We start from the raw sequence: 24,494 nt of genomic DNA, 5'->3' as shown, positions 1-24,494 counted from the left end.
GCTTTTCTCCAAAAAACTATTTTTGGTACTTTTATTTTAGAAAGTGTGATTTCTAGACTAAGATGTTGCCACAGTAGTAGACAAGAACTTACGCTCGCTAGGGCAGAATCCATATTTCTTGTCTTTGTCATAGTCAGCAGTGGTGCCGCACCATGGCAGACCATCACTACGGCCTTCAGTGATGCAGGTGGAGTAAGATCTTCTTTCAAAGAGGAATGGGAAATGGCACATAGCGCCCTCTGCATTGCCATAGTGAGTCTTAACAGCTGAAAGGACAACATAGAACCATGTTTAGCTGTGGAACTGTGAATATTAACACACACCTGGTAGAGAGAAATCCAAACGGTCATGATTCTGCTCGTTCTTATTCAGTGTGTAATCAAAACACTAGGGGGGGCTATTGTTCTATTTCACAGCCTTTTCAGCATCTTCCTCACACCTCTTTATAACATTCCCCACATTTTCATTCAGTAAATAGCAGCGTGAGCAGGAACTGTTTTTCTATTTTATCCAATTGTGCAGCTCTTATCATCACCAAGATTGCATGGCAGATAAATACATAAATGTCTGTACTAGACATCTCTCACCTGGTCCATTGCCAAGGGTCCAGTATTCATCATCATCAAAGTGGGCATCCCCCTGCATTCCTTCACCAGGGGGATAGGCGTGAGCCAGCAGGCCGTCTTTACCATCAAATGCCACCTCATCAGGAGCTGCCCAGGCGTTGTAGGGAGGTCATACAGGCACGTGGAGGCCACACACAACACTGAGCCTCATTTTGACTTGTTTTAAGGACATCACATCAAAGTTGGATCAGCCTGTCGTGTGTTTTTCCATTTTAATTTTGTGTGTAACTCCAAATCCAGGCCTCCACTGGTTAATACGTTTGATTTCCATTGATGATTTTTGTGATTTTGTTGTCAGCACATTCAACTTTGTACAGAACAAAGAATTCAATGAGAATATTTCATTCATTCAGATCTAGGATGTGTTATTTGAGTGTTCCCTTTATTTTTTTGAGCAGTGTGTATATATATATATATATATATATATATATATATATATATATATATTGCTGCTGTTGGAAGAAAACCTTATATGTCCATTTTTGACATTTTTCACTTTTGGAGATATTTTGAAATTACCTGTTGTTTTTTATATTGTCTATAAAGTTCATGATGAATAGACTAAAATAAACATTCCAAAATTACTTGGAAAATATTGTGGTTCCATTTACTTACATTAAAAGTAAAGTATGTTTGTTCCTTCTCCTGTAAAGTTATAGTTTTGGAGATACGAGGTTTTCTTCCGACAACAGCGATATATAGCCTAAATTTCCATCCCATGCAGCCTGGTCTTCTGAACAAGTCAAAAGTGTTGCATTTGAGGAGCAGGGTGCTGACTTGCTTTAAGAACTGAGTTCAGTCTCACGGTCACAGTGTTTATTTGGAGTAGTAAGGATGGCTCCAAGCAGTCTTGCATAGAGTTTTGGTTTGTATCTGACAGTTTGGAGAAAAAATATGTTAATGCTAGTATTCGACCATAAGAGGTATTTTTCCTATTGACATTACAATCTCATCCCTACATTATCAAAGCAAAGCCCTTAATTGAAGATGAATAGCTTTTTTACCATGAAGTCCACTGTCAGAGAAAATGTCCTGTGCAGCTACAGTTTTCATTCATGAAAGTACAAACAATATAAATGAACCCTTAAAGGCAACAATGGTTTTAGGGTCTAGTTGTGTACCTTAATCAAACTTTTCCCAGAGGAAAGGAACATATTTATAACTTTTCATAACTTTATATTTTGAAAATATATATTTTAAAAATACTAACATAAAAAGACTGGGGACTAGACAGAGTATGTGGAGTCAATGCAACCTTTTAGTACAGTGACACTTTATTACTTACTTTTCTGAGAATATAGTTAAATCTTAAATTATTTTTTGTCTATATACTGCAAGCTTACTCAAATGAGTGGCACCTATTGCAACCGTGAGAATAGGGAACTTTCGAAATTTGAAGTTGAGAAATTTCTTAGGAATCGTGGTTCTTTTCTTAGGAAAGTGTATAAAGCTGTAGAGAAACTTTCTGTTGGTCCAAAGCTAAAGGGGCTTTTATCAGATCCAGAAGTAGATGGCTGGAAAAAGATGAACAGTATTTGTCTTATTGTTTTAATCTGGAGAAATATAGAGGCAATAATAAACTCCACTTTTGTTCTGTTTTTTTACAGATCTGATAACTTTGCTTTTTAAAATTGCCTCTCAAATGTGAAATTGTGCACTAGAAGGTGTGCAGCAGGAAATGGTTGGATTTTATCTGATTCTATAAACAGATGTTTTCAGATGTATTTCCCCCATTTTTAGTTGAAGTATTCACAAAAAATCTTAAAGTATTGTGTTCTCCCTCCCGGTACGTCACAGGTTATAATAAAGCTTATTCCAAACTTTACTTCTGGTTGAAAATTGACATGCAATTAGTTTAATAAACAATGATTACAAAATATTAAATGTGTCCTCCATCATGGACAATAACTCAACCTAAACAATTACAGATGCGTCACAACAAAGTTTTATGTGTAATAGGCATATTTCTAATAACATACATTTACCTCATTTTACATGATTCAGATCTGGTCACACATGATAGCTTTCTTCTCTTCTTGAACTGGTACAAGGCCTATGAAATGGTTTAGCACTTATTTTAAGTTGTCTAGAAACTTTTGGCTTTGAAAACTTCTGCTGTATCTTTTATGCTGTTTATGCTGTTTAAAATGCATTTTAAATATATTTTCAAGATGTATTTATCAAATAAATCTTGTGCAAAATGGGCAAACATGTGTTTGTTAAACGTATGTTTAAAATGCACAAAGCACAAAGCAGAAGTCAGACAGCATTAATCATTGGACGACTGTGCAGTTGAATTTCAACTAAATTTGAACCAATAAAATAAATAAAATAAGCAAGAAATCAAATCATCAAACTGCATTGTTGAAATGGATTAACACCTATAACACTTGCTTTTACCAAATTAAAGGTTCATTTGCTAAAAGATATGGATATTGGAATACAAACTTCAGAAGGTATTCCAAGAAGTAAAGTGCATTACTTGTATTTTGGTTGCTTTCATATATTTTTGGATTATTTATTTTGGTATACTATATTTCAATATGTAATATTTCCCCATGCATTTTAAAATATATATTTAGTTAATATGGCAGTACGTTCTGATATGTTTGTGTTTGGAATGTATTTTAGCATGAATTGCAATATCTCTGAAATGTATTTTAAATATATAAAATTACATGTCCATATATTTTATCCATATCGGTTTATGTGTTAATGAGAATAGCTCTATTATTCTGAAACAGGAAACTTCTCAGAGAATTGAGGTGAATAGGGCTATAAGATAAGGTTGCCCCTTCTCGCCCTCTCTCTTACTCACATCTAAAAGCTAGTCATTTGAAGAGGATTCGTTTTGCAGCACAGTGAATTATTATCAGTCAGCTTGCTGATGACACCACCTTATGGTTCCTTAAGGATGTCACTCAGATATCGCTTGTCATTGCCTTTGTGCCTCTGGTCTTTATTTGAGTATTAAGAAATGTGAACTTTTAGCTGTTAAAGACTCAGATATCTTCTGTTAGCACTACTCCTGTCTCTTGCTTAGGTGTGGTTGTGGCAGAGAAGATAAACTAAAAGATGCCACTAAAGACTTAATCAGTGGTTGCATAGAGATCTTTCTTTGAGAGGTAGAGTATTGCTCACAAAGGCTGAAGACCTATTTAGATGTACTTATACAGCGCAGTCTGTTCGTCTTTATATAAAACTGAGTAGAACTGTATCTATAGATTGTAGTGCTAGTAAAGTGTAGATTAAAAATCAATTGGCTTAAACCTTTTCGTGGTACCTCTGTGCATATGAAATTAATACGTAAAGACATGTGAGAATTTGTTCTTTTAGAATTTGTCTAGCAGGTTACTTCAAAAGAAGTAGCCCCCAAATCTTCCTGACTGATGGACCTCAGCCTGTTAAGTTAGACAAACTCCTCTCCTCCCCATCACCCTGAACAGCGGCCTGCCACAACACTGTGTGCTCAGCCCTCTTCTGCACTAGCTGTTCACCCATGACAGTGTTGCTGTTTATGGCTCTAACACCAGAATGAAGTTCACGGATGACACCATGGTGCTAGGCCTGATCAGAGGTGACAAAGAGATGACCTAAAGCAGGGGTGTCAAACTGGATCCAGAAAGGGCCGGTGTGGGTGCAGGTTTTCATTCCAACCAAGTAGAAGCTGTACCTGATAGTCTTTTTAAAGCCAGGATCAACTAATTAACCAGGTGGAATCAGGTGTGGCTTCTGCTTGGTTGGAATGAAAACCTGCACCCACAACGGCCCTTTCTGGATCCAGTTTGACACCCCTGCCCCAAAGAGATGAGAGCAGCACCTGGCGGCATGGTGTGAGAACAACAACCTGGCGCTCAACATCCAGAAAACCCAGGAGATTGTAATGGTCTTCAGGAGGGGTAGGACACACTCTACCATCTATATCAGCAGAGCTGAGGTAGAGTCCATGTCTGACTTCAAGTTGGTATCCACATCTCTGATGATCTCACCTGGTCCCTAAACTCCTCCATCATGGTCATTTCCTGCAGAGCCTCAAGAAAGCTCACCTGGGTCCTGGTTTACTGGTGAACTTTTACTGCTGTACCATTGAGAGCATACTCACAAACTACATCTTTGTGTGGAACTGCAACTGCTCCACATCTGATCGCGAAGAGTTCCAGCAAGTGAGGAAAACTGCCCAGTGCATCACAGGTGCCCAGTTACCCTCCATTGAAAACGATTGCCATAAGTGATCCAGCACCAGCAGGCACAGGAAGAGCTTCTTCCCTGAGGCTGTGACCCTGCTGAACTCAACACCATCCCTTTAACTGCATCTTGGCACTCATTGGGCTGTATTGTACTTTATATCCTAGTATTATTTCTTTATTCATATTTGCACCAACAATTACTGCACAAGTCTACTCTGCATATTTATCTTTTACATATGCTGCTCTCACAGGACATACTACCTCATTATATGCTCCCCACTCACTCTGTATATATGTATATTGTATTTCTACTTGCATATCTATATTTTTTCCACTATAGATCGTCCTTCTGCATTTTTTATGTAAACAATACTGTGTTTTGCACTTCTGGTTAGTGGCTAACTGCATTTCATTGGCTCTGTACTCTGCACAATGACAGTAAAGTTGACTCTAATTCAGATTCAGATTCAGATTCCTTTATTGATCCCAGGGGGAAATTGCAGAATCTAATGACGTTGTCCACCAAATCTGCCTAGTACCTCTGACTTTTAAATGATTATTTCAGGCTTCATAATCCATTAATCCATTAATCCATTAATCCATCCAACCATTATATACAAATATGAAGCATGTTTTGCCTCCAGAGGTGCAAAGTATTACATTTACTCTCATTACTGTACTTGAGTAAATTTTCCCCTGTAACTGTATGGAGTAGAATTAAATAAAGCAGTACTTTTAATTTGCTACTTGAATTTTTCATAACATTACAGAGGAAATTGTGACGTCTCAGTTCATGAATCAATTACAAGAAAGTTTGGTTACATTTAAAATATTCAGTTCTGATCACCAGCAACTCCCAACCACAAAAACACACTGAACAGTCCTGATAAGTTCACAGATGACAAGTTGAGAGGCAGAGAGAGGAGATAACATCACTGGCAGACAGAAAAAACATCCTTATGCAAATTTAGTAATAGAGCTTTCCTGTTCTAAACAGGAGTCTGATCAGACTGCGAGTGGTTTGAAGTTCCTTTATCACACACATGCTGCACACAGACAAAACAGATACCACCTCACATCAGTAACAGCTATTCGAGTCATCAGGGCGTCGCTCGAACAGAGCTTAAAGGTCTTCCAGCATTTTGGAATCTTACTATGTGTTACTTCAAAAATCCCAAAGATCAAAATGTACTAGGAAAACTAAACCAGTTTAGCAGTGTTTATTATTAAAAGTACATTTTCATGATGAATGGACCAAAAGAAATGACCCCAAATTACTTATATTAAATAAAAATTCTGGTTCCATTGACTTACATTAAAAGTACATTTTTTTAGGTTTTCTCCTTCTACTGTAAAACGATCATTTTGGAGATATGAGGTTTTGTTCCGACCACAGCGATATGTAGCTTAGCCTACTGCATAAGTGAGCATTGAACAAAAATACATTTACTAAGGTCGCCAGTACATGCAATGTGATGGTATAAGCAATATGGGAACAGTACAAACCCGATCAGTTGAAATACCAGCACCGCCCTGAGCTACATTACTTTTTAAACTTTGCTTATGGTGTTCATATGGAGTTTATATGGCGAGGTTACACAGGTGCAGGTACTCAAATTCTTTTACATGCAGAGAGAAAAAGTAACTGGATCATTCAGAAGACAGTGTTAGGACATTCACATGCTTACTGCTTTAGCCTATTGTTTCTGAAGAAGAAACTGGGGACTTCTGCAGTAATCAATATGATGTCTGATATGATGAACAACGTGGCTGAAATTATATTCAAAAACATATCTCATGTGTTTGTTTTACTTTACCTCCTCCACTCCTTCCCTTTTTCTTCCTCTAACTCATATTATTTCTAACATAACATTATAGATGTCTGTAACCTTGTTAAGCTACTGCTGTGAAGCTAAATGTTTATGACCTTTTACACATATTTTAACAACAAAACAAGGAATATGTGATTAATGTGCTTTTTGGAGCAATGTGTGATTTGGATTTTTTGTTTTGTGTAATGGATTTCATGTTTAGAAACTTATGTCAAGCAAAAAGACAACCAAAGTAACTGTTTAGCAGGGAAAATAAGATGGAAAAGATCAGTTAATCATCTATAGAGTTTTAAAGGATGCATTTATTAAATAGTCCACAAATATTACGGATATGTATAAATACAAGACAATGGAAATACATGACTAGGTCATTACACATTAGCCAATTATTACTTCAATTGTTAAGTTATCTTCTGCTCCAGGCAAAGACCTCTTGAAAACCTTCTGTTCTTCTGTAAATATTCATTAATTTAATATTCAAATATACATTCATTGCAAAATATATAAGTTAATAATATTTAAGTTAAAATTCTTTCAACAACATTGCAATTTCTTTTCTCAAACATATAAAAATTCTGTGCTTTGTTGTCATATAATATGCAGTTTTGAAGGATTCAGTAGTCAGAACACTTCAGGAGGTCATACTTCACATATCCAACTCTGTCCACCTGTCGCCTGCTGGTCATTCTCCAGTAGAACTTTTCTCGGCAGAAGTAGAAGTGTCCTAAAATTAGACCAATAAGAGAATGAAAATGAGAAGCAGCACGTTTTTGAATTTTTGGCCAAGAACAAAAGTCAGTTAAACAAGTGTGGAACTGCGTACAAAGAGAGCGTTTATATCTGATAGATATAAACCAAAAATCGTTTATTGCCTTAAGGATCTTACCCTTGTAAAGGAACACATCGTGAGAGTCCCCTGGGACCCCACCGAAGGTCTCGTCAGTGAAGCGAGGATATCCCTTATCTATCTGCTGTGTCTTAACATCCAGCCTGAGAAAAAGAACAAGAGCAGTGGAAAAGTTTAGATATAGGTGAAAGACAAAGTTTTTGGTTGGAGCAAATTAATCAAATAATATTTGAATGCCTACAAACATCTCTGGAAAGACTTGTTCTCACCTCCAGAAGTTCTCCCCACTAAACAGGATCACTTTGCCTTTCCCCCTCTGCAGTGCACCCTCCACCTTCTGCAAAGTGCTAGGAAGGCCAAGTTTCTCAATTCTGCGTGGTCCCTGGACCTCCTGTCCGTTGTACACCCAGAACTGAGTGTCTGAGGAAACAAGATAGATGGAAAAGCTCAGATGTGCATCTGAATTTGTTTATCATATCATCATGATAAGCTATCTGAACATGCTGTTACCTGCAAAGAAGTAGATCTTTTTGGTCAGATGGTCCTCAAAAGCAGTGTTGATCTTATTTGGCAGGGCAGGCCATCTCTCAGAGGTGCGGAAAGGGCCTTTGTTTTTCCTGTCACCACCATTTGATGTCTTCCAGTAAAGCCTAAACAAGTGATATTAATTACTTAAAAAAGCTCCTGAAGTGATGATAGATGAAGTGTTTATGACTAAACACTCAAGACTGCCAAAGTTTTAATTACAAACATCATTATATTTAGTGCTGGAAGCTTTACCTGTGTTAATACTCAAGGATCCCTAACTAGTCTATATTTATTTCTATTTGCTCTTTGAAAGAGAAATTAATATTGGCTGTTATTAATGTTGACTAGGGTATTAGGAACACCTGAATATATAGCAGCATACAGGCTACTGGTTCTTACCCATCTTTGAAGAAATGAAGCTCGCCCTGGATCTCTGTTATTGTGTCAAATATGTCCACTTTGCAGGCATCCATGGAGGGGTCCACAGATGGGGTTGTGGTGGGTACAATTGGGGCAGTGGGCTTAGGTGTTTGAGCAGTAGGTTTGGGAGTAGAAACTGGGGAAGATGTAGTGGTTGTAGGCTGGGGAGGCTTGGGATCAGGGCCTGGTTTGGGTCCTGTAAGAGAGAAAGACCATTAATCATTAAGTGAGAGAAAGATGTGGACAAAGTTTGTGACATCATCTCAGGATACTTCTTCTCATATCATGGTATCTACATCTTCTTACATCACCACCTTCATGGGTTAGGAAACATTGATATAGAAGCTTTAGGGTGCCTTTCTACAGCATCACCCCAAACAACCGTTTTGGCACCATTATTTTTAAAAGTGTAATTCTGAAATGTTGTCTTAATGCTGATATTATTGATCAGTAGTTCCAGCAAGATTGACATAATACCATAGAGATACTGAATGCCTTCAATGTCATCTTCATTCAGAGAGAAGTCTGCTACATATTTGTACATGGGGAACATCAGAGCATCCTGAATGTTGGAGTGATCCAGACCAAGAGCATGTCCAAACTCATGAGCTGCCACCAGGAACAGGCTGTATCCTGTGTGAAGAACAAATGAATTAGTAAAGCAGATCTTTGACCTTTGCATTGCAGACCTCTGCTATCTGTTCTGATGAGAGCGATAAGTGGTGAAGGCCAGTGAAATTACCTTTGTCTGGACAAAAGCCCCATTTTTTATCTGTGTCAAAGTTGCTGGTTGTAGCACACCAGAGTTTTCCATCACCTCGGCCTTCACTGGTGCAGGAAGTGTAGGTCTTTCCCAGGAAGATGAAGGGAAACTGACATGGCTCACCCTCAGAGTTTCCACCAATCACTGCAGTGTCTGTGAGCCAACATCAGTGCAGTATTAAATCAGGTGCTGATGAACATCAACTGTATGTTGGAGCTGTTTCTTTGAGCTACATGACTTGAGTACATGAAGTTAACCAGTACAGAGGAAATAAGTCTCTCACCTCGATTAGGACAGAACCCATATTTTTTATCGGTGTCAAAGTTGGCTGTGGTCGCACACCAGCGATACCCATCAGAGCGTCCTTCTGTGGTGCAACTGTCATATTGTTTCCCCAGAAATGTGAAAGGGAAGACACACTGTGCTCCATCACTGTTGCCTCCAAATGTGAACAGAACTGTAGAGACAGAGAGACTTCAGTAATGATCACAATCTCATACGCTATAGCACTACTCATTGACTTACGGTTTGGAGAGTTAATAGAAATGGAGTGATACGCTGTAGTCTTAAATAAAGGTGCCAAAAAGAGTTCTGTGGAGTGATACCATGTCTATTCCCTTACAGAACTTTTAAATGTATATTTTAAAAGCACTAATAAATATTTTAAAAATCCATAGTGAAGTTCTTTTTTTCAGAGCAAAAAAACTCTTATTTTATGGCTTTTCTCCAAAAAACTATTTTTGGTACTTTTATTTTAGAAAATGTTTTCTAGACTAAGATGTTGCCACAGTAGTAGACAAGAACTTACGCTCGCTAGGGCAGAATCCATATTTCTTGTCTTTGTCATAGTCAGCAGTGGTGCCGCACCATGGCAGACCATCACTACGGCCTTCAGTGATGCAGGTGGAGTAAGATCTTCCTTCAAAGAGGAATGGGAAATGGCACATAGCGCCCTCTGCATTGCCATAGCGAGTCTTAACAGCTGAAAGGACAACATAGAACCATGTTTAGCTACATAAAGTTGTAAGAATTAGCACACTTGTATAGAGAGGTGCAGGATTCACCTCTCTGTAAGATTCTCAACATTCTCATTCAGTATATAGTATCTCTAGAGGGAGCTGTTGTCCTGTTTCATGCAACCCGTTTAGCATCACCAAGATTGCATGGCAGATAAATACATAAATGTCTGTACTAGACATCTCTCACCTGGTCCATTGCCAAGGGTCCAGTATTCATCATCATCAAAGTGGGCATCCCCCTGCATTCCTTCACCAGGGGCATAGGCGTGAGCCAGCAGGCCGTCTTTACCATCAAATGGGTAAAAGTCTCCATGATCTGGAATAAACACATCATGTTAAATTCTTTTGGACACTTTTATCTAAAGTATTGTAATAGTGTTGCACTATTTCTATCTAGGTTGGTTTCAAGAGGTAGTAAAACTGGCAGCAGTGAAAACTGATTGAACCATTTTAAAATATATTGTTTCAACCTTCAAAACTCAGAACTTTTATGCATATGTAGTGCTATTGATGTGAACCTGACAAGAACCATATTGATTTGTTTGCTTTGATGCTTGAATCGTCAGTAATTTGAACTAATCTGAATCTTGTCATGATCACAACTAACCTTGTTTTCCAAATGAGATCATGATGTCAGCCGTGCCGTCATAGAGACGGGTAAAAGTCAGAGGCGTGATATCACTCCACACCTTGAAGGCTCTGGCAAAGGCATCATCGATAAGAGATTCTTCCATATCTGGAGAGTAATTCATGATCCTACAGAAGAAAATAACATAAAATAATTAGTACTATGTTCAGTGTGATTTGGCTAAACAGGCCACCGTAGCTGTGTACATAATGCATTCACTCTTTCAGCATTTGGTCATTTACTCAAGGTTTTGTTAAGGAGAAATGAAGAGCCTTGTGCACCAAATTGACACACTTACCTGTATGTGATGTCATTGTGATCCCACTTCACGTCTCCTTGGAAGGTCTGGTAGTTGCGGATGTCCGGCACACCACAGCGAGGCTGCTTCATGACACTGACTGTGGCTTTGTCCAGTGCGCCGGTCTCCTCCAGTCCCAGCTGCCTCTGCAGAATCTTCAGAGCTTTAGAGGTGGACACCACTGACTGCAGCCCGCTCTTCTCCTGGACCTCCATATAACCAAAGCGTTTCAGGTACGTCTGAAGGCAGGAAAAGGAGAGAAAGTTGTCAGACAGGGTCATGTAATGTCCTCTAGCCAGTACGTTTTACATATATATTTATACAGAATGTGCACATGCAGTGTACAACACACCAGTAAGGAAGTACTTCAGCATTTTTAAGCCTTATATCTACCCGCAGCATCAGTAGCATACAGGCAATCACCATAGACAGTATTTGACATGTTTCTCTGTACTGAACAAAAGAACAGAAAACCTATGGACTCAAAGCACATTAGTGTTTTTTTGCACAAATTAGTGTGCAGTGGTTTCAGCAGGTTTAATTGCTCTTTAATCAAGTACAGAGTAACTCATCAAGTGTGCAGTTAACTACTGTACGACACAGATGCAGGAGATTACGTTAAGAGCTCTACCTATATTTGCTTTAAATGAGATGTATGAAGTAAGACAAGAAATACTCACCTCAGCCAGCTCCGTGTCTGTCATGTTTTTGATTACATCCCCAGGGAAGTTCACAAAGACAGACTTAATTGGATGGCACCACACGCTTAAAGCGCAGGTTCCAAGAACCAAGAACGCCAGAGCGCTAAGTCTCATAGTGAGAACTTTGGAATCAGCCCCTGACCCTGAGAAGAAAAAGTCTAAAGGCTCTCAGATGAAGATCTGTTGAAGTTGCTGGAGAGGTCTATCAGACAAGAGCGTTTACCAGTGTTTTCTTCAGTCCGCTTCTCTTGGCTCTTGTTGCTCTTTGTCTGCTCTTGAAGCGGCTCTGTGCCCAACATTTATAGCCAGAGTGAGGATTAGGTCACAGCCTCACCACCTATCTGTCACTCACTTTAACCCTCCCACACACCCGGCTTTTTAAAGTCTCCCCTATTCCAGGAAAATTCCACAAAAGATGAGTTTTTACAGTAACAGATGTCATTAAACAGGAACATTGTTTTCCTTATTCTTCAACTTCTTTATTTAGTGTCTATTAGTTCATTCTATTTGACGTGAAGAAAGGCTCAATTAATATGCAATTATAGGAGCATTCTAGGAATTAGTGTGTTAATCATCCTAATGATTAGTTGCTTTCTGAGAGAAAGATGAAAACACATGTTTGAAACGTAACAAATGACCTAACCCATAAAAACAAGAAAATAAGCAGTGGAAACAATATGTCTTAATGAAAGAGCTCACGAACATAGAAAGAAAATCCCCCAGTTTTCACAGTTTGACATCACAAGAATTACGAAATTATATTTGAGTATATTAGTCACAGATGGTCATCACAGTTACCACAGTCCTTCCTTGTCTTGATTGTGAAAGCCACTGTTTTCTTGTCTCAGTCCTGAAGTGGTCCAGGAATATCATTAGGAATTATATATTTTTTTCTAAGATGGCCATTTGACATAAAGACATGTTGATCCTTTCAGTGTGAGGTCAAGTACAGTCCAGTGAAAAAGTTTTAGGCAGCCCTGAGAACTTCTTAAAACTATCTCAGCAGCAAGTGTGTATATGACAGTAAAACACTTTACAAACAAAGAATGAATTATTCACATATAAACACAAATACAGTAATATAGATTACTGCAAATAAAATTCCAATACAAGTTATTCAGGTTTCAACATCAGGAAACAGTGAAAAACAAAAAAATACTGATAAATATAATTTTGTGTTTTTAGCGTGGGTATTTATTACAGTTTCTGAACTTTTCAGGCTTTCAGTTTTTTAAAGAAATCAGCAATGATATTTTTCTCACCTCCGCAATTCAGTCTTAGAAGTTGATTGCATTTTCTGCTTCACATAATCAAAGTAATTCAAAGCACATTCATTGATGTTGGACTCTGAAGTGGTCAGTCCATTGTTCTGAGAACAACAGCAGCTTCTTTATTTGATTGGCAAGTCCTCCTGGTAGTTGACATGACACAATATTTATTTTTCTGATAAGTTCGAACTGATAAAGTAATGCCACTTTTAAAAAATACAGTAAAAAAGTTCTCAAAAGACTCCACTATCTATCTATCTATCTATCTATCTATCTATCTATCTATCTATCTATCTATCTATCTATCTATCTATCTATCTATCTATCTATCTATCTATCTATCTATCTATGTGTTGTTATTTATTTATTTATTTAGAATACATTTATGGAACTATGTTAGAAATCAGCCCCTCTATCATTTAACTTTTTTGTCATTCTACACAATAATGTAAATATTTATAGAAATTACATTATAACATTATGTAATGTTGGAGCAAAAATAAAAACATGCTTACATCCTTTACTACTGAAGCTTGCTGCAGGCTCAGCGATGCGTCATCCCTGCTCATTACATCATCATCCGTTGGCATAAGTCATGAGTAATAAAATGATCTGGAATCCATCTCTATGACCTGGTTATGATAATGAATCTGCCGTTCATTTAAAGCCCAGTTTTTATTCAGAAAACCCTTGAGCACAAATGAAGCTGTAGTAAATAAATGCTTTAAAGTATAAATCTCTACAGGTGGCAACGGGGGGATGGCAGGGTGGGGGGGGTGGCGGGGTGGGGGGTGGCGGGGGCTTGTAAGCGCACAAGTCACTTTCATGTGTGTCACTGAAATAGAGGAAACCCACACCAGCAGGATCTCAAGAATTTGTGCATGTTTGCAGTTACAAATGTCATGTTTAAGATGTAAAATCAAGCTTATGGTTCTGGAAACTGTGTGCACATGAAGAAAAGTGCACATAAGGTGAAAGGTTTCAATTAGACAGAACAGCTTCGCTGAGATTTTCCTGTTTTATTTGTGTATTTTCACCTGCAGGAGCTGTGCACTGTTTAACAGTGTGTTTTCATTACAGTGAACCAATTCGCTCCCTCAGTAACTGCTGGGCACTGTGGGGGCAGGTCACTAAAACACAGGCCAGTGGAGACACAAAGGGGGGAAGTATATACAGAGTTAGAGCCTGGTTCTGTGCATCAGCAGGTTTAGCAGTTATATGTGTGTTTTGTTGTTTATTTTCTTATTGTATTACATGCATCTTGATGTAAAAAAAAACTAAACAAAACAAAAAACAAGGCAAATCATTTTGCTTAACGTTGCCATTCATGTCGCGTTAAACTCCTTCCTGTGTCCCTGTGCATGGTCATGATATGTTTATTAAGTTTCTCAACATTTCTCAAAATGGCTTCACAAATTGCTTAAACATCATTTAATTTATTTTGCTGATTCCTGAAGATACTTTGATATAGCATTTAAATTTTCTTACTGTGGTCTCTTACAGTAAGAAACAGAGTAGGATTAAAATGCTAATTTCTATTTATGTGTGTTTTTGAAGGCACTCTTTTTTATTTTTTACATTCTTCAATAAAGTATTCTGCAATCTTTGAAATGCTCTGCTCAGTATATCTGTAATGAGACAGAACTAGTTAGAAGGCTGTGGTTAAAATAACCAAATGAGGCTTTACTGGTTTGTACGTGTTCCAAAGTCGTGGTCCAAAAACAGGTGAAGGTCAGATCCAAAACAAGCCAAATATAACAACAGACAGACATAACAAAGATCAGGTCCAGGCAACCAACATCCAAATAGGGAGCAAGCAAAAAGACAAAGTCCAAAAAACAAAACAAGACGTAGCTCTATGAAAGAAGCAATACCTCACAATGAGCTGAGCTGAAGCCTGGCCTGTATACTAACTGAACTGATCACATGATGAGAGAAACAGGTGAGACAAATCAGGGGTGGTGAGCAGAGCTGGACAAAGTACACAGATCATGTACTGAGTTAAAGTCGAGACCCCCAGGGTAAAATATTCCTCCTGTAAAAGTAGAAGTTCCTCCTTTTAGACCTCCACTGGAGTAAAAGTACGAAAGTATTTGGCTTGAAATGTATTTAAGTATCAAAAGTAAAAGTACTAAAATATGAATTATAATTTATATTATATTATTTATTATAATTTATATTTTATATTTATAATATAATATATATTTTATTATAATTTATATTATAATTAACTTTGATGTCCTGTTATCATTTTTATAAGCAGACTGGCTTCATGAACTCATTTCAGGTGAAAGTCCTCCAGCGTCTCTCTTGGTAAACCAGTCTTTTAATAGAACGTCATTAATTAGTGACGCTGACGTCTATTAAAATGATCAGAAGCACAAAACACTGAAGGTAAACAGTTTCCATCAGGGAGAACCGAGTGGCTCTGAAATCACTTTTTACACACAAGCAAAGTTTCAGGTTGAGATGACTTTGTACAACCCCAATTCCAGTGAAGTTGGGACGTTGTGTAAAACAAATAAAATCATAATACGATGATTTGCAAATCCTTTTCAACCGATATTCAATTGAATCCACTACAAAGACGAGATATTTAATGTTCAAACGGATAAACTTTATTGTTTTTTGCAAATATTCCCTCATTTTGAATTTGATGCCTGCAACATGTTCCAAAGAAGTTGGGACAGGGGCAACAAAAGACTGGGAAAGTTGAGGAATGCTTAAAAAACACCTGTTTGGAACGTTCCACAGGTGAACAGGTTAATTGGAAACAGGTGAGTTTCATGATTGGGTATAAAGGGAGCATCCCTGAAAGGCTCAGTCGTTCACAAGCGAGGACGGGCGAGGTTCACCACTTAGTGAACAACTGCGTGAGCAAATAGTCCAACAGTTTAAGAACAACGTTTCTCAACGTGCAACTGCAGGAATTTAGGGATTTCATCATCTACAGTCCATAATATCATCAAAAGATTCAGAGGATCTGGAGAAATCTCTGCAGGTAAGCAGCCAGGCAGAAAACCAGCACTGAATGCCCGTGACCTTCGACCCCTCAGGCGGCACTGCATTAAAAACCCACATCATTCTGTAACGGATATTCCCACATGGGCTCAGGAACACTTCGGAAAACCACTGTCAGTGAACTCAGTTCGTCGCTCCGTCTACAAGTGCAGGTTAAAACTCTGCCATGCAAATCGAAGCCACATATCAACACCACCCAGAAACGCCGCCGGCTTCTCTGGGCCGAGCTCATCTGAGATGGACTGACGCAGAGTGGAAAAGTGTCCTGTGGTCTGACGCGTCCACATTTCACACTGTTTCTGGAAATCATGGACGTCGTGTCCTCCGGGCCAAAGAGGAAAAGGACTGTCTGGATTGTTTTCAGCGCAAAGTTCAAAAGCCAGCATCTCTGATGGTGTGGGGGTGTGTTAGTGTCCATGGCAGGGGTAACTTGCACATCTGTGAAGGCCCCATTAATGCTGAAAGGTACATACAGGTTTTGGAGCAACATCTGCTGCCATCCAAGCAGCGTCTTTTTCAGGGACGTCCTGCTTATTTCAGCAAGACGATGCCGAGCCACATTCTGCACGTGTTACAACAGCGTGGCTTCGTAGTAAAAGAGTGCGGGTACTAGACTGACCTGCCTGCAGTCCAGACCGTCTCCCATTGAAAATGTGTGGCGCATTATGAAGCTCAAAATACGACAGCGGAGACCCCGGACTGCTGAGCAGCTGAAGCTGGACATCAAGCAGGAATGGGAAAGAATTCCACCTACAAAGCTTCAACAATTAGTGTCCTCAGTTCCCAAACGCTTATTGAGTGTTAAAGGAAAGGTGATGTAACACAGTGGGAAACACGCCCCTGTCCCAACTTCTCTGGAACATGTTGCAGGCATCAAATTCAAAATGAGTGAACATTAAATATCTCGTATTTGTAGTGGATTCAAGTGAATATAGGTTAAAGATTTGCAAATCATCGTATTCTGTATCTATTTATGTTTTACACAACGTCCCAACTTCTCTGGAACATGTTGCAGGCATCAAATTCAAAATGAGTGAATATTTGCAAAAAACAATGAAGTTTATCTGTTTGAACATTAAATATCTGGTCTTTGTAGTGGATTCAGTTGAATATCGGTTAAAGATTTGCAAATCATCGTATTCTGTTTTTATTTGTTTTACACAACGTAAATTGTGTAATGTAAATGTAAATTAGTTACAAGTTGAATAAAAACTGGCTTTAAACTCAGGTTCACAAAGTTTTCCTTTGCTGTATTGATCTGTAGGTCTCTGTTCATAAACATAACCTAACCAATACTAATTTACCATAAAATGAAATTGTAAAGTACAGATACATGAAAAAACTACTTAAGTACAGTAACGAATTACATTTACTTAGTTACTGTCCACTGCTGGTGGTGAGGCATATTTCTGAAGGTGGAATGCTGTGACCTCACAGTCAAGTGTCCCAGAGGGCTCTGGGAAGTGAAGTCAGGGCTGGTGGGATGTATGACAATATTATTGCTCATTTAAGCCCATTTTATATTGTTTAGCCTTGTAAACACAGACTGCTCGATCAATCTCTGTGTTTTTAATTGTGGTTCAGTATTTCTGGTCTGTTAGTCTGTCCTGAAACCTCTCTCTTAAATCAACTGTATGAATTCCACGATATTTACAGCACAGGTTCTGCTCACACACTATAAACATGGCAATAACTAGTTCTGAGAAACTGAGGTCAACAGAGGTCCAGACCTTGGAGGTTTCACATAAACCTAGAAACAGTGGAAACAGTGTTGTCCTGATAATATGGTAACCTACAATGCAGAGGAGCTTGCATGTAAGATGAGATAACGTGGCTGTATATTTTGTAACCATCAATTAAAAATTCTATTTACATATTAGCAGTTTAATATATGGGTTTCAACATGTATTTTCTCCTGAAAATAAATTGCTCGTGTCACATTTAAAAATGTTATAGAAGTGTTTTTTCCCTTCATAATGCCCACTTACGATATTTATGTGGTTTTATGTAACAAAGACATCATGTCCACTTTCCATGTGGATACATGTCGAAGGTCGGCAACCAAATTGTTCAATGAAAAACCAAATTTCAATCAATAAAGTTCTCCCAACCTACCTACGGTGACAAATGAACAAGCCGTATATATTTATATATTATATAAGCTGCATTACCTATAAATAAACAGTACTGCATTTATAACAGTGGTCAGTTATAAATATTCCAGATTATTAGTAATATGTTTCAGTGTATGACCCACTTCAATATTACAGAAACTCATCTGCTCCAGAGTTCCACTTGTCTTGCCAATCAGATTATCAAATTATTTTTCATTCACCAGTATTGATATATTTGATGAAGCTATGAGCGTGAGGATACTGGATGGGAGGAATGTTTAGATTGTTTAGAACAGTGTGTGATTTTCATTCTCACTGCACGCCTGATTGTGTAGTTGTGTAGTGCTTTAAGTATTGAGGGACTCAAATGTTAATTTCTGAGTTCATAAATGAAAAAAATATATACACACATATATCAAATGGAAAGAAAGGTTAGCTGAGACTTCATACCAATACCCATATGTAACACATAAAAGATCAGTTAACCATCAGTCGAGATTTAAATAATACATTTATTGGATAGTTCATATAACAAAATACTAATGATTTTTATAAATAAATTAAACAACTGGGAAATGTTCACTTGTGCAAATTTGGCTACAAGACAACAAAAATACAAAAAAACCCATCATACATCAACCGATTATAACATTAACATTAAGTATTGAGTTATCATTTGCTCCAGGCAAAGATATTTTAATAACTTACATGAAAACATGTTCGTCTCTTAAAATGAATTAATTTAATTTTTATCTGTATTCACTGCAAAAGATGTTAAGTTTCAATTCTATCAACAACACTTTCATATTTGAGATGGATTCTCATCCCAAACGTTTGTGCTTTCCTGTCTTTAAAATACTTAGTTCTGAAGGTAACGGATTCAGTAGTCAGAACACTTCAGGAGGTCATACTTCACATATCCAACTCTGTCCACCTGTCGCCTGCTGGTCATTCTCCAGTAGAACTTTTCTCGGCAGAAGTAGAAGTGTCCTAAAATTAGACCAATAAGAGAATGAAAATGAGAAGCAGCACGTTTTTGAATTTTTGGCCAAGAACAAAAGTCAGTTAAACAAGTGTGGAACTGCGTACAAAGAGAGCGTTTATATCTGATAGATATAAACCAAAAATCGTTTATTGCCTTAAGGATCTTACCCTTGTAAAGGAACACATCGTGAGAGTCCACTGGGACCCCACCGAAGGTCTCGTCAGTGAAGCGAGGATATCCCTTATCTATCTGCTGTGTCTTAACATCCAGCCTGAGAAAAAGAACAAGAGCAGTGGAAAAGTTTAGATATAGGTGAAAGACAAAGTTTTTGGTTGGAGCAAATTAATCAAATAATATTTGAATGCCTACAAACATCTCTGGAAAGACTTGTTCTCACCTCCAGAAGTTCTCCCCACTAAACAGGATCACTTTGCCTTTCCCCCTCTGCAGTGCACCCTCCACCTTCTGCAAAGTGCTAGGAAGGCCAAGTTTCTCAATTCTGCGTGGTCCCTGGACCTCCTGTCCGTTGTACACCCAGAACTGAGTGTCTGAGGAAACAAGATAGATGGAAAAGCTCAGATGTGCATCTGAATTTGTTTATCATATCATCATGATAAGCTATCTGAACATGCTGTTACCTGCAAAGAAGTAGATCTTTTTGGTCAGATGGTCCTCAAAAGCAGTGTTGATCTTATTTGGCAGGGCAGGCCATCTCTCAGAGGTGCGGAAAGGGCCTTTGTTTTTCCCGTCACCACCATTTGATGTCTTCCAGTAAAGCCTAAACAAGTGATATTAATTACTTAAAAAAGCTCCTGAAGTGATGATAGATGAAGTGTTTATGACTAAACACTCAAGACTGCCAAAGTTTTAATTACAAACATCATTATATTAGTGCTAACTAGTCTATATTTATTTCTATTTGCTCTTTGAAAGAGAAATTAATATTGGCTGTTATTAATGTTGACTAGGGTATTAGGAACACCTGAATATATAGCAGCATACAGGCTACTGGTTCTTACCCATCTTTGAAGAAATGAAGCTCGCCCTGGATCTCTGTTATTGTGTCAAATATGTCCATTTTGCAGGCATCCATGGAGGGGTCCACAGATGGGGTTGTGGTGGGTACAATTGGGGCAGTGGGCTTAGGTGTTTGAGCAGTAGGTTTGGGAGTAGAAACTGGGGAAGATGTAGTGGTTGTAGGCTGGGGAGGCTTGGGATCAGGGCCTGGTTTGGGTCCTGTAAGAGAGAAAGACCATTAATCATTAAATGAGAGAAAGACGTGGACAAAGTTTGTGACATCATCTCAGGATACTTCTTCTCATATCATGGTATCTACTTCTTCTTACACCACCACCTTCGGGGGTTAGGAAACATTGATATAGAAGCTTTAGGGTGCCTTTCTACAGCATCACCCCAAACAACCGTTTTGGCACCATTATTTTTAAAAGTGTAATTCTGAAATGTTGTCTTAATGCTGATATTATTGATCAGTAGTTCCAGCAAGATTGACATAATACCATAGAGATACTGAATGCCTTCAATGTCATCTTCATTCAGAGAGAAGTCTGCTACATATTTGTACATGGGGAACATCAGAGCATCCTGAATGTTGGAGTGATCCAGACCAAGAGCATGTCCAAACTCATGAGCTGCCACCAGGAACAGGCTGTATCCTGTGTGAAGAACAAATGAATTAGTAAAGCAGATCTTTGACCTTTGCATTGCAGACCTCTGCTATCTGTTCTGATGAGAGCGATAAGTGGTGAAGGCCAGTGAAATTACCTTTGTCTGGACAAAAGCCCCATTTTTTATCTGTGTCAAAGTTGCTGGTTGTAGCACACCAGAGTTTTCCATCACCTCGGCCTTCACTGGTGCAGGAAGTGTAGGTCTTTCCCAGGAAGATGAAAGGAAACTGACATGGCTCACCCTCAGAGTTTCCACCAATCACTGCAGTGTCTGTGAGCCAACATCAGTGCAGTATTAAATCAGGTGCTGATGAACATCAACTGTATGTTGGAGCTGTTTCTTTGAGCTACATGACTTGAGTACATGAAGTTAACCAGTACAGAGGAAATAAGTCTCTCACCTCGATTAGGACAGAACCCATATTTTTTATCGGTGTCAAAGTTGGCTGTGGTCGCACACCAGCGATACCCATCAGAGCGTCCTTCTGTGGTGCAACTGTCATATTGTTTCCCCAGAAATGTGAAAGGGAAGACACACTGTGCTCCATCACTGTTGCCTCCAAATGTGAACAGAACTGTCGAGACAGAGAGACTTCAGTAATGATCACAATCTCATACGCTATAGCACTACTCATTGACTTACGGTTTGGAGAGTTAATAGAAATGGAGTGATACGCTGTAGTCTTAAATAAAGGTGCCAAAAAGAGTTCTGTGGAGTGATACCATGTCTATTCCCTTACAGAACTTTTAAATGTATATTTTAAAAGCACTAATAAATATTTTAAAAATCCATAGTGAAGTTCTTTTTTTCAGAGCAAAAAAACTCTTATTTTATGGCTTTTCTCCAAAAAACTATTTTTGGTACTTTTATTTTAGAAAGTGTGATTTCTAGACTAAGATGTTGCCACAGTAGTAGACAAGAACTTACGCTCGCTAGGGCAGAATCCATATTTCTTGTCTTTGTCATAGTCAGCAGTGGTGCCGCACCATGGCAGACCATCACTACGGCCTTCAGTGATGCAGGTGGAGTAAGATCTTCTTTCAAAGAGGAATGGGAAATGGCACATAGCGCCCTCTGCATTGCCATAGCGAGTCTTAACAGCTGAAAGGACAACATAGAACCATGTTTAGCTGTGGAACTGTGAATATTAACACACACCTGGTAGAGAGAAATCCAAACGGTCATGATTCTGCTCGTTCTTATTCAGTGTGTAATCAAAACACTAGGGGGGGCTATTGTTCTATTTCACAGCCTTTTCAGCATCTTCCTCACACCTCTTTATAACATTCCCCACATTTTCATTCAGTAAATAGCAGCGTGAGCAGGAACTGTTTTTCTATTTTATCCAATTGTGCAGCTCTTATCATCACCACTATTGCATGGCAGATAAATACATAAATGTCTGTACTAGACATCTCTCACCTGGTCCATTGCCAAGGGTCCAGTATTCATCATCATCAAAGTGGGCATCCCCCTGCATTCCTTCACCAGGGGGATAGGCGTGAGCCAGCAGGCCGTCTTTACCATCAAATGGGTAGGGGTCTCCATGATCTGGAATAAACACATCATGTTAAACTCTCTTCTTACAGTTCTTTGGACACCATAACATAAAGCATAGCTCACCCTATGTAGTTATAATGTAAAGAGTCAAGGAAACAGGAAGGCCAGCAGGAAGGTCATTAAACGAGCAGCCTTAAAGAGATTCGGATCCTGTCCTATTTCTATAAACGGTCAAATTGTTTGTGCTTTTGATGCTGGAAAACTAACCAGAGTATGTAAATTTAATTGATTTGCTTGGTTACAAGCATGAATCCTGGGTTTGAACTAATCTGAATCTTGTCATGATCACAACTAACCTTGTTTTCCAAATGAGATCATGATGTCAGCCGTGCCGTCATAGAGACGGGTAAAAGTCAGAGGCGTGACATCACTCCACACCTTGAAGGCTCTGGCAAAGGCATCATCGATAAGAGATTCTTCCATATCTGGAGAGTAATTCATGATCCTACAGAAGAAAATAACATAAAATAATTAGTACTATGTTCAGTGTGATTTGGCTAAACAGGCCACCGTAGCTGTGTACATAATGCATTCACTCTTTCAGCATTTGGTCATTTACTCAAGGTTTTGTTAAGGAGAAATGAAGAGCCTTGTGCACCAAATTGACACACTTACCTGTATGTGACGTCATTGTGATCCCACTTCACGTCTCCTTGGAAGGTCTGGTAGTTGCGGATGTCCGGCACACCACAGCGAGGCTGTTTCATGGCACTGACTGTGGCTTTGTCCAGTGCGCCGGTCTCCTCCAGTCCCAGCTGCCTCTGCAGAATCTTCAGAGCTTTAGAGGTGGACACCACTGACTGCAGCCCGCTCTTCTCCTGGACCTCCATATAACCAAAGCGCTTCAGGTACGTCTGAAGGCAGGAAAAGGAGAGAAAGTTGTCAGACAGGGTCATGTAATGTCCTCTAGCCAGTACGTTTTACATATATATTTATACAGAATGTGCACATGCAGTGTACAACACACCAGTAAGGAAGTACTTCAGCATTTTTAAGCCTTATATCTACCCGCAGCATCAGTAGCATACAGGCAATCACCATAGACAGTATTTGACATGTTTCTCTGTACTGAACAAAAGAACAGAAAACCTATGGACTCAAAGCACATTAGTGTTTTTTTGCACAAATTAGTGTGCAGTGGTTTCAGCAGGTTTAATTGCTCTTTAATCAAGTACAGAGTAACTCATCAAGTGTGCAGTTAACTACTGTACGACACAGATGCAGGAGATTACGTTAAGAGCTCTACCTATATTTGCTTTAAGTGAGATGTATGAAGTAAGACAAGAAATACTCACCTCAGCCAGCTCCGTGTCTGTCATGTTTTTGATTACATCCCCAGGGAAGTTCACAAAGACAGACTTAATTGGATGGCACCACACGCTTAAAGCGCAGGTTCCAAGAACCAAGAACGCCAGAGCGCTAAGTCTCATAGTGAGAACTTTGGAATCAGCCCCTGATCCTGAGAAGAAAAAGTCTAAAGGCTCTCAGATGAAGATCTGTTGAAGTTGCTGGAGAGGTCTATCAGACAAGAGCGTTTACCAGTGTTTTCTTCAGTCCGCTTCTCTTGGCTCTTGTTGCTCTTTGTCTGCTCTTGAAGCGGCTCTGTGCCCAACATTTATAGCCAGAGTGAGGATTAGGTCACAGCCTCACCACCTATCTGTCACTCACTTTAACCCTCCCACACACCCGGCTTTTTAAAGTCTCCCCTATTCCAGGAAAATTCCACAAAAGATGAGTTTTTACAGTAACAGATGTCATTAAACAGGAACATTGTTTTCCTTATTCTTCAACTTCTTTATTTAGTGTCTATTAGTTCATTCTATTTGACGTGAAGAAAGGCTCAATTAATATGCAATTATAGGAGCATTCTAGGAATTAGTGTGTTAATCATCCTAATGATTAGTTGCTTTCTGAGAGAAAGATGAAAACACATGTTTGAAACGTAACAAATGACCTAACCCATAAAAACAAGAAAATAAGCAGTGGAAACAATATGTCTTAATGAAAGAGC

The 24,494-nt window shown here is 38.8% G+C and overlaps 2 protein-coding genes and 1 non-coding gene across 3 annotated transcripts; 1 reads left to right on the top strand and 2 right to left on the bottom strand.

Annotated features, from left to right (window-relative positions):
* Nucleotides 1-3,944: 3,944 nt before the first annotated feature.
* On the top strand, nt 3,945-4,000 carry LOC119262758. The gene has a single exon (XR_005129881.1). It is a non-coding gene; the product is annotated as a U7 small nuclear RNA (small nuclear RNA).
* A 2,927-nt stretch (nt 4,001-6,927) lies between these two features.
* Nucleotides 6,928-12,134, bottom strand: LOC108417488 (matrix metalloproteinase-9-like). Its single transcript, XM_037535880.1, has 13 exons — nt 11,829-12,134; nt 11,149-11,387; nt 10,830-10,978; nt 10,410-10,538; nt 10,012-10,185; nt 9,487-9,660; nt 9,183-9,356; nt 8,918-9,073; nt 8,420-8,636; nt 8,003-8,142; nt 7,762-7,912; nt 7,532-7,635; nt 6,928-7,369 (listed from the first exon to the last, which is right to left on the bottom strand). Exons 1-13 carry the CDS (start codon nt 11,961-11,963, stop codon nt 7,260-7,262), a joined length of 2,052 nt encoding a protein of 683 aa, XP_037391777.1. The 5' UTR covers nt 11,964-12,134; the 3' UTR covers nt 6,928-7,259.
* A 6,610-nt stretch (nt 12,135-18,744) lies between these two features.
* LOC119262712 (matrix metalloproteinase-9-like) lies at nt 18,745-24,084 on the bottom strand. Its single transcript, XM_037535878.1, has 13 exons — nt 23,779-24,084; nt 23,099-23,337; nt 22,780-22,928; nt 22,346-22,474; nt 21,851-22,024; nt 21,324-21,497; nt 21,020-21,193; nt 20,755-20,910; nt 20,257-20,473; nt 19,876-20,015; nt 19,635-19,785; nt 19,405-19,508; nt 18,745-19,242 (listed from the first exon to the last, which is right to left on the bottom strand). The coding sequence occupies exons 1-13, from the start codon at nt 23,911-23,913 to the stop codon at nt 19,133-19,135; spliced, it is 2,052 nt and encodes a 683-aa protein (XP_037391775.1). The 5' UTR covers nt 23,914-24,084; the 3' UTR covers nt 18,745-19,132.
* Between the last annotated feature and the right edge of the window lie 410 nt (nt 24,085-24,494).

Source organism: Pygocentrus nattereri, chromosome 28 (assembly GCF_015220715.1).
Source record: "Pygocentrus nattereri isolate fPygNat1 chromosome 28, fPygNat1.pri, whole genome shotgun sequence".
In the NCBI taxonomy this organism is placed as follows: Eukaryota; Metazoa; Chordata; class Actinopteri; order Characiformes; family Serrasalmidae; genus Pygocentrus; species Pygocentrus nattereri.
The sequence above is the reverse complement of the archived record's forward strand: the minus strand, read 5'-3'. Positions and strand labels throughout refer to the sequence as shown.